Source organism: Sorghum bicolor, unplaced genomic scaffold (genome assembly GCF_000003195.3).
Source record: "Sorghum bicolor cultivar BTx623 unplaced genomic scaffold, Sorghum_bicolor_NCBIv3 super_26, whole genome shotgun sequence".
Classification (NCBI taxonomy): domain Eukaryota; kingdom Viridiplantae; phylum Streptophyta; class Magnoliopsida; order Poales; family Poaceae; genus Sorghum; species Sorghum bicolor.
Genome location: NW_018396402.1, coordinates 41,635 through 58,080, shown reverse-complemented (window position 1 = coordinate 58,080; position 16,446 = coordinate 41,635). Strand labels below are relative to the sequence as shown.

General features: G+C 48.4%; 1 protein-coding gene across 1 annotated transcript in view; it reads right to left on the bottom strand.

The window, feature by feature from the left end:
* Nucleotides 1–1,757: 1,757 nt before the first annotated feature.
* The window catches only part of LOC110431495, a 34,477-nt gene continuing 19,788 nt past the window's right edge, over nt 1,758–16,446 (bottom strand). The window contains exon 6 of the mRNA XM_021450600.1: nt 1,758–1,815. Within this exon, the coding sequence (XP_021306275.1) occupies nt 1,758–1,815 (58 nt within the window). The remainder of the gene's footprint in view (nt 1,816–16,446) is intronic.

The following is a 16,446-nucleotide window of genomic DNA, read 5'->3' as shown; positions in this document are numbered from 1 at the left end:
ATGCACCGACCCCCAAGTCCCGGTCTCATTGGCGTCACCACCGCCAGAAGTGCCAGCGTCGTCCCCGTCCTCGGCATTGGGTTCCTCCCACGGCCGCCGATCTCGAAGGAACCCCAGGGCGATCCCATCGATGCCATAGAGGGAGCCCTTGATTTCGGATTGGGGGTCCGCCGGCGTGCGCATAGCACACACGATGGCCACGACGCCATCCTTCCGCCCAGGTTCAGCCAGAATAGAGGCTGGCCCCCCTGGACGGAGCCACGCAGGGGTCGGCGGATCATAGATCCGTAGTCCTTCCTCTCTGGTCTCGGGCCCTTGCGGCGATGGCAATACTGGCTGGCGCGGGCTTTGTGGTGGCTGTTCGAGCAGCTCTTCCAGCTGCTAACTCCACAGCTTCTGCTGCCTCTGAAGCTCCAGCAGCTCTTGCTGCCGGCATTGCTCCAACTGCTCCTCGAGCCGCTCTCCCTGTTGCCATCGCTGTTGTTTTTCTTCTTCTTCCTCCCCTCCCTTACGCTCTTCTTCTTCTTTCTTCCTCCTCTCCTCGACGGAGTGAAGCTCGATGGGCCAAGGCATCCATTTCGCGACAGGAGAGACCTCGACCTCTTCATCCGCGGTGCGGGCATCCTTCGAGAGTCGATCACCACCGGATCTGTCGTTGATGGTGATGGGGCCCCGCACGCCCCCAGGCTGAGGAGGCTTGGGGGCTCCCTCCTGCTCTTGAAGATGAGGCCTCTCGACCCGCCTTGGTGACAACGGGGCAGTGTTAGAAACGTCGCCCCCTCTGACGGACGAGGCGGGGTTCCTTCAACATCCGTCGACGGTCGAGGATCGGAGGAACCTGAGTGCGTCCAAAGACAATACGTTAGTCACAAAGGAGTTCGACACAGGGATGGCTCAACTCCAGTACTACGGGAAGAAGAATAAATCACTAACCTGAGCCTCTAGTAACCGCCCCCACCTTTAGCTTCTTGGCCATCGAGGGTTAGGCCTGTTCTAGCGGCCGCTTCAACCTAAGGAAATGGGGAATAACATAAGAAAAGCCGAAACCAGAGAGGGCGCAAGACATCGGAAAACAAGAATCGCAACGTAAAACCCTTACCCCATAGGAAGAACGACCCGCCTGCCAGTCCCTCGACCAACTAGCCTCGAGCCGCCCCACGTCGAGACCCCGGGCTTCTCCTAAGCAGGCGTAGGCCTCGGCTCGACATCTCCCGCCTGGCGAGCACCGGGGCTGGAGCTGCCACGACCTCCTTCCCTCTGGCTTGAGGCCGCCACGGCGGCACGGCCGTGGCTCAATGGCCCCATCGCCATAGACTTAACCCGGTGGCCCGCCCCATACGCGGGAGGAGGTTGCGGCTGAGAAACGGCACAACCCTGCGCGGGCACAGGAGGAGTGTCGGCACGAGAACGGCGTGGTGAGGACTCCCTCTGCTGACTGTCGTGGGACCCGCCCGACGCCCTCTTAGGAGCTCCTGTCCGCGGGACGTCGACGTCGGCTTGCGGCGGGCCCTCGAGGATTCTGTCGAAACGAGCCGCCATCCCCTCGGAGTCGTCGCTATCGTCGTCGCCCTCATTGCCGTCGTCCTCATTACGAGATTCCTCCTCGGACTCCCCCTTTTGCCTCGATTTCGCACGGCGTTTCTCGAGCACTTGTCGCTCGAGATTCTTTTTCTTCTCCTTCTTCTTTTCTAAGTCCTTTGCGGACTTTTGTTTCTCCGCGGACTCGCGTCTCCTATCGCGATCGACGTCATCCTCCATTACCGGAGGCCTCGAGGACTGAGCGTCAATTGGTCCCTGTACAGGCACGAGTAAGTCCTAAGGAGGATCGAAAAACCCAAGAATTGAGCGACGGCAAGAGGAAGGACTTACCAGGTCGATCGACCCCTCGTCAGGTCTCATGGGGAAGCCATTGACGCGCTCAGGCTAAAAATCGCCTGCGACGGCCGCCCTGACTTTGGCGGTGACCTCGTCGTCCGCGGGCGCCTCGTTGGACATCCGGCATGCCTCGAGGTCGTGAGACGAAACGCCGGGACCCATCTCGTCCATCCTCAGCGGTCGATACATCAATGGGAGTACCCGTCGATGGTGGACAGCTGAAAGGACGAACACGGCGGTCAGACCTTCCTCGCACAGCTTCTTCAGGGCGTCGAGGATGGGGCGGAGCCGCGACTGGAGGGTCTTGACGATGTCGTAGTTCTAGTGGTCCGGACGCTCCGAGATCAAGCGCCCGATGTAGTCGGGGAAGAGGTCGTCGTCGTTTCGCACATAGAACCACTGGGAGTCCCACTAGGCGTGGTTCGACGTCAGCCCCACCGGAATGTACTCTCGAGGCTCCTCTGCCTTGCTAGTCTTTTGCACCAGGTTGAGGCAGCCGGCCCGCACCGGTTTCCTCACCCCTGTAGCCCTACTAGGGGCATGGAAGAGCTCGCCCCGGTACAGGTGAAGCCACAGGTCCCAGTGTGGCATCATCCCCAGATAGCCTTCACACACCGCAGCAAAAATCGCCGTGGTGGTGATGGCGTTCGGCGAGAAATGCTGGAGCTCCACACCGTAATGGTGGCAGAGCGCCCACATGAAGCGGCTTGGAGGAGAACCGAGGCCGTGGCGATGGAACTTGGCCAAGGAGACCACGTACCCCTTGGGCGGTCTCGGCTCCCGGTGGTCCGCCGCCGGTGCGATCCACTCCGGCCGCGACGAGGAAACGTGGGGGCGCAGGAGTCCCTCCTTCTCAAGCTCCAGCAGCCGGTGCTCCGTCATCGACAATGGGCGCCAGTCATCGGCGGCAACAAGCCTCACCGGCATTTTGAGGGATGAAGGAAGGCGGCTCCGCTGCTATGTGCTCGAGGGTGCACGCGCGCGTGAAGATGGCAAGGGAAGCAAGGGCAAGAACGATGGCGGAAGGCGGAAGGAGTAATGGCTGAGAGACCCGACAATATTTATAGATGGCCAACCTCCAACAGGCAGATCCGGCTAATACGGTAACCTCCCTAGTAAATGCGCCGCCTAACGGTCATGATTGCTCTCACTGACAGGGCGCTACGAATTCCACGACGACACAGTGCTGCAACGGCTCCCGCCTAAAAAGGCGCGCCCAACGGGCAGGAAAGTGAACCGCCGCGGCCCTTCCTTCCCCTGTAAGATAAGGTACGTACGTGTCACGATAAAAATCTTGAGGGATCGCAGACTGGCCCGCTGAATGCGTTGACGGTCGTCCTCGAGTACTAGAGTCAGGGATGCCCAGCGAGAGGTCAAAAACGAGGCCTGCCTCGAGAACTCGCTGGGGATGTCCAAGGCAAGGGCAAGAGGGTCGAGAGGAATCCCCATGGAGGGAGGCAGCGAGCCGCTGGACTCTATCGAACGAGACCAGTAACCCCGATCGCGTTGACCCCGCTTTATGAGAATGCCTCCAGGCTATAGCTGACACAGGTTCTCGGCTCGAACGGGGCACAGGTTCTCACTTGGATTACTCGATAGGAGCTCGACCTGGGGTAGGTGACTCTCGCTCCGCCAGGAGTACGTCATGACTCCAATGCGAAACCAGCCAATCGAGGCTCAAAGCCCCTCTTCCATGGCGAACGACTTTCGGAGAAGGGGGAGATCGAGAGCGCTTCCATTAGAAAAAGCAACATAACCCTTGAAGGAGTCAAGACTCCTCCAAGGGCTCGGGAGTTACCCCCGCGGGGGTCGCTCGCATGACCCCATGGAAACTCGACCGACGAAAGAGCCTCTACTCGAGCGCAAGCGCTCGAGTAGAGACTCAGGGGCTACTATCGAGGGTGTCAATAAGGGGTACCCCAACCAATGCTCATAACGAGAGGACCCGTACGCAAATCGAGGCCCCTGACTCAACGCCCCCGCTCGCACACGCGACTACCAAAGCGCGATGCCAACCATAGCCTCGAACACGAAAAAAGGGTCGGGCGAATCGATAGAGGCTCGACTAGACAGCGACCGTCGAATACGGAAGCGGCTCGAACGAATCGACAGGCCTCGAGCGCAAGGATGCCGTCCGCCGCCTAACGCGGGTACAGGAACCAGGACATTTAATGCGCCTGCCGTGTTCTCACCTAACCCGACAGTCACGGGAAATGTGACTGGGAGCAAGCACCTGTCCAATCCCCCTTTTTGTAGCTTTGTCCCCCAGATGAGCTAGAGTACGGCCGAGCACAGTGAGACAGTCGGGACGTCACACCACGACCCCCCTCGAGGCGCCCAAAGTTAGCGCACCAATCAGCAAGGCCTTGCATGGCGTCGGACCCTCGAGCGAACACGTTCCTTCCAAAAGAAGAGTCAGGCGGTGAAAGACAGCACCTCAACCACTCTGGACGCGACTGCAGCCACGATGTACAGGCGTGCCCACGGTTAAGCCAATCCAAGGCAACGCACAGGAGTCGAATGCAGAAGCATGCGCAATCATCACCAAAGTACCAAGTAACAAGACAGCTCGAGGCCACGCCGGTACGGAAGCCTCGAGTAGGTCAGCGCACCATGCCCCTATCGACCCCTACTCTATCACCTACGCCATGTAACCTAGGTCTCCCCTTGGAACTATAAAAGAGGAGGCATAGGAAAGGATGAAAGACACAACATACGTAGAAGAACAACCATACATCGCCTCCACCTAGGACTTAGAATCCACCACAATACCGGTATTCGCCCCTGTACAAGCACTTAGGTGCAAGATAATAGAAAACATCCCCCACCCGCTGGACGTAGGGCCTTCTCTTGCCCGAACCAGGACAAATCTCTGTGTATTTCTTGCATCACCATTTGGGAAAGGGAACACGCACACAAGTTTACTCATTGGTGTGACCCCCCTAGGGGTAAAACACCGACAAGGTGCGTCAAAATTGGTTTCTTAGACTACGGTGCATTAGGCACAAACTATGCACCTATCTTGCACCGAAACTAACATTGTCTCCAAACAGACCGAAGCGAGATTCCATATGACACACGTCATCAAGGAGTTCCATTGGGTGCGGCCAAATTGATTTCTTAACATATGGTACGTTCCATGCAAACTGTGCAACTATCTTACATCAAGATTTGCACTATATCTGAACAGACCAAATCGAGCCTCCACTTGAGCCTCTTCAACTACGAGTACCATCGAGTGCGTCTAAAATGGTTTCTTAGCCTATGGTGCATTACGCGTAAACCGTGCACATACCTTCTACCAAAACTAACACTGTCTCTAAACGAACCGAAGCAAGATTCCATATGACACACATCATGAAGGAGGTATATCAGGTGAGTCCTAATTGATTTCTGAGCATATCGTATGTTCCATGCAAACCATGCATCTATCTTGCATCAAGATTAGCACTATCTCCAAACAGACCAAACCAAGCTTTCACTTGGGCACCTTGACCTAGGAGTACCATCGGGTGCGTCCAAAATGGTTTCTTATCCTATGGTGCATTAGGTGCAAACCGTGCACCTATCTTGTGCCGAAACTCACACTGTCTCAAAACGGACCGAAGTGAGATTCCATATGACACATGTCTTCTAAGAGTTCCATCTGGTGCGTCCAAATTGATTTCTGAGCATATGGTATGTTCCATGCAAATCATGCACCTATCATGCATCAAGATTAGCACTATCTCTAAACAGACCGAACCGAGGCTCCACTTGGGCCTCTTCACCTAGGAGTACCAACAGGTGCTTACAAAATGGTTTCTTAGGCTTTGGTGCATTAGGCGCAAACCGTGCACATATCTTGCACCGAAACTAATACTGTCACTAAGCACACCAAAGCGAGATTCCATATGACACACGTCATCAAGGAGTTCTATCGGGTGTGTCCAAATTAATTTCTAAGCATATGGTACGTTCCATGCCGTCCGTGCATCTATCTTGCATCAAGATTAGCACTATCTCCAAATAGACCAAACCGAGCTTTCACTTGAGCCTTTTACCTAGGTGTACCATCGGGTGCATCCAAAATGGTTTCTTAGCCTATGCTGCATTATGTGCAAACCTTGCACCTATCTTGCACTGAAACTAACACTATCTCCAAACTGACCGATGTCATCTAGGAGTTCCATCATGTTCGTCCAGATTGATTTCCAAGCATTTGGTATGTTCCATGCAAACCGTGCACCTATCTTGCATCAAGATTAGCACTATCTCCAAACAGACCGAACCGAGCATCCACTTGAGCCCCTTCACCTAGGAGTACCAACAAGTGCGTCCAAAATGGTTTCTTAGACTATGGCGCATTAGGTGCAAACTATGCACCTATCTTGCATCGAAACTAACAATGTCTCCAAATGGACCGAAGCAAGATTCCATATAACACACGTCATCAAGGAGTTCCATCGGGTGCATCCAAATTGATTTCCAAGCATATTTTATGTTCCATGCAAACCATGCACCTACCTTGCATAAGGATTAGCACTATCTCCAAACTAACCAAACCAAGCTTCCACTTAAGCCTCTTCACCCAGGAGTACCAAATAGTGAGTCCAAAATGGTTTCTTAGAATATGGTGCATTAGGCGCAAACTGTGCAACTATCTTGCATCAAAACTAACAATGTCTACAAACAGATCGAAGCAAGATTCCATATGACACACGTCATCAAGGAGTTCCATTGGGTGCGTCCAAATTGATTTCTAAGCATATGGTATGTTTCTTGCAAATCATGCACCTATCTTGCATCAAGATTAGCACTATCTCAAAACAGATCAAACCAAGCTTCCACTTGAGCCTCTTCACCCAGGAGTACCAATTAGTGCTTCCAAAATGGTTCTTAGACTATGGTGCATTAGGCGCAAACCATGCACATATCTTGCACCGAAACATACAATGTTTCTGACCAGACCAAAGCGATATTCCATATGACACACGTCGTCTTGGAGTTCCATTGGGTGCGTCCAAATGGATTTCTAAGCATATGATATGTTCCTTGCAAATCATGCACCTATCTTAAGATTAGCACTTTCTCCAAACAGATTAAACCGAGCTTCCAATTGAGCCTATTCATCGAAGTACCAACAGGTGCTTCCAAAATGGTTTCTTAGACTATGGTGCATTAGGCGCAAACCATGCACATATCTTGCACCAAAACTAACACTGTTTCTAAACAGACCAAAGCAAGATTCTATATGACACACGTCATCAAGGAGTTCCATCGGGTGCATCCAAATTGATTTCCAAGCGTATGGTATGTTCCATGCAAAGCGTGCACCTATCTTGCATCAAGATTAGCACTATCTCCAAACAGACCGAACCGAGCATCCACTTGAGCCTCTTCATCTAGGAGTACAAACAGGTGTGTCAAAATGGTTTCTCAGTCTATGGTGCATTAGGCACAAACAATGCACCTATCTTGCACCAAAACTAACATTGTCTCCAAACAGACCGAAGCGAGATTCCATATGACACACGTCATCTAAGAGTTCCATTGGGTGCGTCCAAATTGATTTCTTAACATATGGTACGTTCCATGCAAACTATGCAACTATCTTGCATCAAGATCAGCACTATATCTGAACAGACCAAATCGAGCCTCCACTTGAGCCTCTTCAACTATAAGTACCATCGGGTGCGTCTAAAATGGTTTCTTAGCCTATGGTGCATTAGGCGTAAACTGTGCACATATCTTCTACCAAAACTAACACTATCTCTAAACGAACCGAAGCAAGATTCCATATGACACACATCATCAAGGAGTTATATCAGGTGTGTCCTAATTGATTTCTGAGCATATCGTATGTACCATGCAAACCGTACATCTATCTTGCATCAAAATTAGAACTATCTCCAAACAGACCAAACCGAGCTTTCACTTGAGCCCCATGACCTAGGAGTACCCTCGGGTGCGTCCAAAATGGTTTCTTATCCTATGGTGCATTAGGTGCAGACCATGCACCTATCTTGCACCGAAACTAATACTATCTCTAAACGGACCAAAGTGAGATTCCATATTGATGAGGACATCAACACCAGCGATACATATCCTACATCCACCAGCGATACATATCCTACATCCTCTCCGACACAACCTATAGCTGGTCCTCTTACTCGTGCTCGTGCCCGTCAACTCAACCTTCAAGTAAGTTCAGCTTTAAACTCTTGTCAATCATATTTAGACAATGGAGACACGTGCACTTTGGTGTTGCTCAGGAATAATGGACAAGATCAGCAAGGGAAGGTTCAACTGCATTCAGAATTTGAGGCAACACCAACTTCAAGGGCTGATTGCATATGGGAAGAGTGATAACTTAACAAAGGTGATTGGAGATCAGGTCCAAGCCTCCACAACATCCTCTGTCAAGTTACCACGTCGTTTCTAAAGCAAGGAAACAAAGAGTCCAAACCCAACACGTTTTGGGAGTTGGATTCGGACTGGAAAATAACTCTAACTTGTATGGATCACCACGGCGTCATATGGACTCCAACTGGGACGTTCCTATACTTGTTGGAAAGCTCATGAAGTCTACTTTCCAATGGGTCCAACCACATATCTATGCGGCTTATGAGTCGGGCGCAGTCCTTGTTTTCGTGCCGACACCTTTTTCTGTTTTGGTGCTGCGTCACCCTATTTTGGACCAATGGCCCATGTATCAAGTTGAGTCCATTAGGGACGTGTCCTAGGGTTGGAGGACGACTCTAGCACCCCTTTGGTCGTCCTCCCCTCTATTTATTTACATCTAGAGCCGCCATGAACAACTGGGTTTTGTTTAGATCAAGTTTAGCCTTCGCTACTTGCTTGTAGGCGCGCGTGCAGGATCAGCCGCCCGTCTCCTTGTCTTCGGAACCCCATTGTTGATTAAGATTCAGTTTGAAACCTTCAATTCATCTTGCAAATTCAGTGCTTGTTTCCTCGTTCTTGCTAGTTCTTCGATTGCTTGCAGGACGGGAGCCCTAGGGGCTGGTTGTCGCGCTCCACAAGATCGTGACGGCTATTGGACGTGGTGTATCGGTTGCTAAGGCGCGGTCTTGAGGGCTGTAGTCGGGCCGTGAACGTCATCTCCATCCACCAATCGAGTTATCCAGCGCCTCTCATCGAAAGATCAGGCGAAAACCCTAGTGGGTTCACATCAGTTGGTATCATAGCAAGGTTCTTCGGTGAGAGACTTCTAATCCTTTGCTGTTTTTAATTAATTTCCTATAGTCCAGAAAAGCCAAAAAAATATAGTAGATTAGTTTTTCCATAATCCTATTAAACCTTTGTGCCTTGGCTAGTACCGTTTTAGTTAGGGCTTGTTGAATTTGCGTTGCTTCGGTTTGTGTCGAGTTGCTGGTCTTAGTGTCTAGTCCTTTAGAGTTTCGAGTTCTTGTCACCATCTATACACAGCCGACTATTACCATATCTTCTCTCTGTCGAATCTGTTGCGAAGTCTGAATTGAACTGTGGTCTTGGTCCGGATCGAGTAGAGTTCCAATCTGAGTTCAAAAAGAAAGATAACTCTACTTGTTCGGCCTTACTCTAGAGAGAGAGAGAGAGTGTGTGGAGCGAATTGCTCTTTTGTATTCTTTTGTTCATATAATCAGTTTTTGAGGTTGCCCCAAAAAAAGAAAAAAAAAAGAAAAGAGAGAAGATTCAAAGAAAAGGGGCTGTTTTTCATATTGATTTTAGGTTTGTCCCACCTTGTTTTTGGGGGTGTGCTGTGGTTTTCCTTTGTGTCCAGGCTCGCGTCTCTAGCACGGTCTAGCCTAGGACCAGCACAGTACCATCGTCGAACGCTTATTCAGCTCGCTTTTATAACTAACGTGGTGCTAGTTCGTTCCTTGTTTCAGCCCACCTATAGCTCCACATACTCTACAGCTTGACAGGTCTTGTGCTGCAGCACCGATACACTTCGTCCATTGCTGTACACTTGTTGGCAGACGACCCCTCCTGTCAAGCAAGGTAAGAATTGGTAAGAACTTGTGTTATAGGTTGAGTGTGAGCGACTTGCTGTAGCTACATCCTAGTAGTTGTAGGGCTTTTATTTCTTCACTTGCCTTTTTGTTGTCTTTGTCTTTGAACCATGCCAGGGGCAGATGATGGTAACGAAACACCACTTACACCTCGCACTAAGGGCATCATACAACATTTTGAAAGGAAAGTGAAGCTGCACACAGAGGGACTTGATAACGACTTGCAGGTGACAAATGAAAAGCTGGGGCAGTTGGAGGCTACGCAGATTGCCACAAACAACAAGCTCACAAGTTTGGAGGAATCCGTTGCTAGTGTGGACAAAAGCCTTGCTGCTCTCCTAAGGCGATTTGATGCTTTCCACACCGAAGATAAAGAGAAGCATAAAGAAGAAAAGGAGGGAGATCGAGAGCACGGTAGTCATGAAGATGACTACACTGGTGATACTGAACATGATGATCAAGACACTCGTGATCGACGTCGCCTTCGTCACAACCGTAGAGGTATGGGTGGCAACCGCCGACGCGAGGTACACAATAATGATGATGCTTTCAGTAAGATTAAATTTAAGATACCCCTTTTGATGGTAAATATGACCCTGATGCATACATTACTTGGGAGATTGCTGTTGACCAAAAGTTTACATGTCATGAATTCCCTGAGGATACACGTGTTAGGGCTGCTACTAGTGAGTTCACCGATTTTGCTTCCGTTTGGTGGATAGAACATGGCAAGAAAAATCCTAATAACATACCTAGAACTTGGAATGCGTTGAAACAAGTCATGAGGGCTAGATTTGTTCCTTCTTACTATGCACGTGACATGATTAATAAGTTGCAGCAATTGAGACAAGGTGCTAAAAGTGTAGAAGATTATTATCAGGAATTACAAATGGGTATGCTGCGATGTAATTTAGAGGAGGAAGAAGAACCTGCTATGGCTAGATTTTTGGGCGGGTTAAATCGTGAAATCCAGGACATTCTTGCTTATAAAGATTATACTAACGTAACCCGTTTGTTTCATCTTGCTTGTAAAGCTGAAAGGGAAGTGCAGGGACGACGTGCTAGCGCAAGGAGTAATATTTCTGCAGGGAAGGCTAATTCATGGCAGCAACACGTGGCTTCAACTCCATCTACACGTATTTCTACTCCATCATCTAGTGACAAGACTCGAGCTGCCCCCACCAATTCAGTTGCGAAGACGATGCAAAAGCCTGCTGCGAGTACTTCATCCGTGGCATCGACGGGTAGAACAAGCAACATACAATGTCATCGGTGCAAGGGATATGGGCACATGATGCGTGACTGCCCAAACAAGCGAGTTATGATTGTCAGGGATGATGGTGAGTACTCATCTGCTAGTGATTTTGATGAGGATACACTTGCACTGCTTGCGACTGACCATGCAGGTAATGAAGATCAAATAGAAGAACATATTAATGCAGGTGAAGCGGACCACTATGAGAGCTTGATCGTGCAGCGAGTGCTTAGTGCACAAATGGAGATGGCAGAGCAAAATCAGCGACACATTTTATTCCAAACAAAGTGTGTCATCAAAGAGCGTTCTTGTCGCATGATCATTGATGGAGGTAGCTGCAACAACTTGGCAAGCAGCGATATGGTGCAGAAGCTTGCCCTCAACACCAAACCACACCCGCATCCCTACTACATCCAATGGCTGAACAACAGTGGTAAGGTAAAGGTAACTAGACTTGTGAGAATTAATTTTTCCATCGGATCCTACAAAGATATTGTTGAATGTGATGTTGTGCCTATGCAAGCTTGTAACATTCTGCTAGGTAGACCTTGGCAATTTGATAGAGATTCTATGCATCATGGTAGATCAAATCAGTATTCTTTTCTATACCATGATCGCAAAATTGTGTTGCATCCTATGTCCCCTGAAACTATTATGCAAACTGATGTTGCTAGGGCTACTAAAGCAAAGAGCAAGAGCAATAAAAATGATAAATCTGTAATTGGTAACAAAGATGAGATAAAACTGAAAGAACGTTGTATGATAGCTACCAAATCAGATATTAATGAGTTCAATGCATCCACTTCTGTTGCTTATGCTTTGATATGCAAGGATGCTTTGATTTCAGTTGAGGATATGCAATGTTCTTTGCCCCCTGCTGTTGCTAACGTTTTGCAGGAGTATTCTGATGTGTTTCTAAGTGATGTACCAGCGGGGCTGCCTCCACTACGCAGGATTGAGCACCAAATTGATCTTATTCCTGGATCAGTTTTGCCAAATCGTGCACCATACAGGACAAACCCGGAGGAAACAAAGGAAATTCAGCGACAAGTGCAAGAACTACTAGACAAAGGTTATGTCCGAGAATCTCTTAGTCCTTGTGCTGTTCCAGTAATTTTAGTGCCTAAGAAAGATGGAACATGGCGTATGTGTGTTGATTGTAGAGCTATTAATAATATCACCATTCGATATCGACACCCTATTCCACGATTAGATGATATGCTAGATGAACTGAGTGGTGCTGTTGTGTTTTCAAAAGTTGATTTACGTAGTGGGTACCACCAGATTCGTATGAAATTGGGAGATAAAGGTAGAAAGCAATTGATTCTGGAACCTGGGGATTTGGTTTGGGTGCATTTGCGAAAAGATAGATTTCCAGAACTGAGAAAATCCAAATTGATGCCTAGAGCTGATGGTCCTTTTAAAGTGCTGCAACGAATTAATGAGAATGCATATAAGCTTGATCTTCCTGCAGATTTTGGGGTTAGTCCCACATTTAACATTGCAGATTTGAAGCCTTATTTGGGTGAGGAAGATGAGCTTGAGTCGAGGACGACTCAAATGCAAGAAAGGGAGGATGATGAGGACATCAACACCAGCGATACATATCCTACATCCACCAGCGATACATATCCTACATCCACCAGCGATACATATCCTACATCCTCTCCGACACAACCTATAGCTGGTCCTCTTACTCGTGCTCGTGCCCGTCAACTCAACCTTCAAGTAAGTTCAGCTTTAAACTCTTGTCAATCATATTTAGACAATGGAGACACGTGCACTTTGGTGTTGCTCAGGAATAATGGACAAGATCAGCAAGGGAAGGTTCAACTGCATTCAAAATTTGAGGCAACACCAACTTCAAGGGCTGATTGCATATGGGAAGAGTGATAACTTAACAAAGGTGATTGGAGATCAGGTCCAAGCCTCCACAACATCCTCTGTCAAGTTACCACGTCGTTTCTAAAGCAAGGAAACAAAGAGTCCAAACCCAACACGTTTTGGGAGTTGGATTCGGACTGGAAAATAACTATAACTTGTATGGATCACCACGGCGTCATATGGACTCCAACTGGGACGTTCCTATACTTGTTGGAAAGCTCATGAAGTCTACTTTCCAATGGGTCCAACCACATATCTATGCGGCTTATGAGTCGGGCGCAGTCCTTGTTTTCGTGCCGACACCTTTTTCTGTTTTGGTGCTGCGTCACCCTATTTTGGACCAATGGCCCATGTATCAAGTTGAGTCCATTAGGGACGCGTCCTAGGGTTGGAGGACGACTCTAGCACCCCTTTGGTCATCCTCCCCTCTATTTATTTACATCTAGAGCCGCCATGAACAACTGGGTTTTGTTTAGATCAAGTTTAGCCTTCGCTACTTGCTTGTAGGCGCGCGTGCAGGATCAGCCGCCCGTCTCCTTGTCTTCGGAACCCCATTGTTGATTAAGATTCAGTTTGAAACCTTCAATTCATCTTGCAAATTCAGTGCTTGTTTCCTCGTTCTTGCTAGTTCTTCGATTGCTTGCAGGACGGTAGCCCTAGGGGCTGGTTGTCGCGCTCCACAAGATCGTGACGGCTATTGGACGTGGTGTATCGGTTGCTAAGGCGCGGTCTTGAGGGCTGTAGTCGGGCCGTGAACGTCATCTCCATCCACCAATCGAGTTATCCAGCGCCTCTCATCGAAAGATCAGGCGAAAACCCTAGTGGGTTCACATCAGCTCTAGATGTAAATAAATAGAAGAGAGGACGACCAAAGGGGTGCTAGAGTCGTCCTCCAACCCTAGGACGCGTCCCTAATGGACTCAACTTGATACAAAATAGGGTGACGCAGCACCAAAACAGAAAAAGGTATCGGCACAAAAACAAGAACTGTGCCCGACTCATAAGCTGCATAGATATGTGGTTGGACCCATTAAAAAGTAGACTTCATGAGCTTTCCAACAAGTATAGGAACGTCCCAGTTGGAGTCCATATGACGCCGTGGTGATCCATACAAGTTAGAGTTATTTTCCAGTCCGAATCCAACTCCCAAAACGTGTTGGGTTTGGACTCTTTGTTTCCTTGCTTTAGAAGCGACGTGGTAACTTGATAGAGGATGTTGTGGAGGCCTGGACCTGATCTCCAATCACCTTTGTTAAGTTATCACTCTTCCTATATGCAATCAGCCCATGAAGTTGGTGTTGCCTCAAATTCCGAATGCAGTTAAACCTTCCCTTGCTGATCTTGTCCATTATTCCTGAGCAACACGAAAGTGCACGTGTCTCCATTGTCTAAATATGATTGACAAGAGTTTAAAACTGAACTTACTTGAAGGTTGAGTTGACGGGCACGAGCATGAGTAAGAGGACCAACTGGTGTAGGTGCGGATATATCGATGGTGTTGATGTCCTCATCACATTGGGTGCGTTCAAATTGATTTCTTAACATATGGTATGTTCCATCAAACAGTGCAACTATCTTGCATCAAGATTAGCACTATATCCGAACAGACCAAATCGAGCCTCCACTTGATCCTCTTCAACTACGAGTACCATCGGGTGCGTCTAAAATGGTTTCTTAGCCTATGGAGCATTATGCCTAAACCGTGCACATATCTTCTACCAATACTAACACGGTCTCTAAACGAACCGAAGCAAGATTCCATATGACACACATCATCAAGGACTTATATCAGGTGCGTCCTAATTGATTTCTGAGCATATCATATGTTCCATGCAAACCGTGCATCTATCTTGCATCAAGATTAGCACTGTCTCCAAACAGACCAAACCGAGCTGTCACTTGAGCCCCTTGACCTAGGAGTACCATCGGGTGCGTCCAAGATGATTTCTTATGCTATGGTGCATTAGGTGCAAACCGTGCACCTATCTTGCACCAAAACTAACAGTGTATCTAAACGGACGGAAGTGAGATTCCATATGACACCCATCTAGGAGTTCCATCTGGTGTGTCCAAATTGTTTTCTGAGCATATGGTATGTTCCATGTAAATCGTGCACCTATCTTGTATCAATATTAGCACTATCTCTAAACAGGCCGAACCGAGCTTTCACTTGAGCCTATTATCTAGGAGTACCATCGGGTGCGTCCAAAATGGTTTCTTAGCCTAGGCTGCAATATGTGCAAACCTTGCACCTATCTTGCACCGAAACTAACATTGTCTCCAAACAGTCCGAAGCAAGATTTCGTATGACACACGTCATCTAGGAGTTCCATCATGCGCGTCTAGATTGATTTTCAAGTATTTGGTATGTTCCATGCAAACCGTGCACCTATCTTGCATCAAGATTAGCACTATCTCCAAACAGACCGAACCGAGCATCCACTTGAGCCCATTCACCTAGGAGTACCAACAAGTGCGTCCAAAATGGTTTCTTAGACTATGGTGCATTAGGTGCAAACTGTGCACCTATTTCGCACCGAAACTAACAATGTCTCCAAATGGACCGAAGCGAGATTCCATTTGACAAACGTCATCAAGGAGTTCCATCGGGTGCATCCAAATTGATTTCCAACCATATGGTATGTTCCATGCAAACCATGCACCTACCTTGCATAAGGATTAGCACTATCTCCAAACTGACCGAACCAAGCTTCCACTTGAGTCTCTTCATAAAGGAGTACCAAATAGTGCGTCCAAAATGGTTTCTTAGACTACGGTGCATTAGGCGGAAACTATGCACCTATCTTGCACTAAAACTTACAAGGTCTACAAATGGACCGAACCAAGATTCCATATGACACATGTCATCTAGGAGTCCCATTGGGTGCGTCCAAATTGATTTCTAAACATTTGGTATGTTCATTGCAAATCAAGCACCTATATTGCATCAAGATTAGCACTATCTCCAAACAGATCAAATCGAGCTTCCACTTGAGCCTCTTCACCGAAGTACCAACAGGTGCTTCCAGAATGGTTTCTTAGACTATGGTGCGTTAGGCGCAAACCATGCCCATATCTTGCACTGAAACTAACACTATTTTGTAAACAGACCAAAGCGAGAGTCCATAAGACACACGTCATCAAGGAGTTCCACCGTGTGCATCCAAATTGATTTCCAAGCAAATGGTATGTTCCATGCAAACCGTGCACCTATCTTGCATCAAGATTAGCACTATCTCCAAACAGACCGAACCGAGCTTCCACTTGAGCCTCTTCATCTAGAAGTACAAATAGGTGCATCAAAACTGGTTTCTTAGACTATGGTGCATTAGGCACAAACTTTGCACCTATCTTGCACCGAAACTAACATTGCCTCCAAATGGACCAAAGCGAGATTCCATATGACACACGTCATCTAGGAGTTCCATTGGGTGTGTC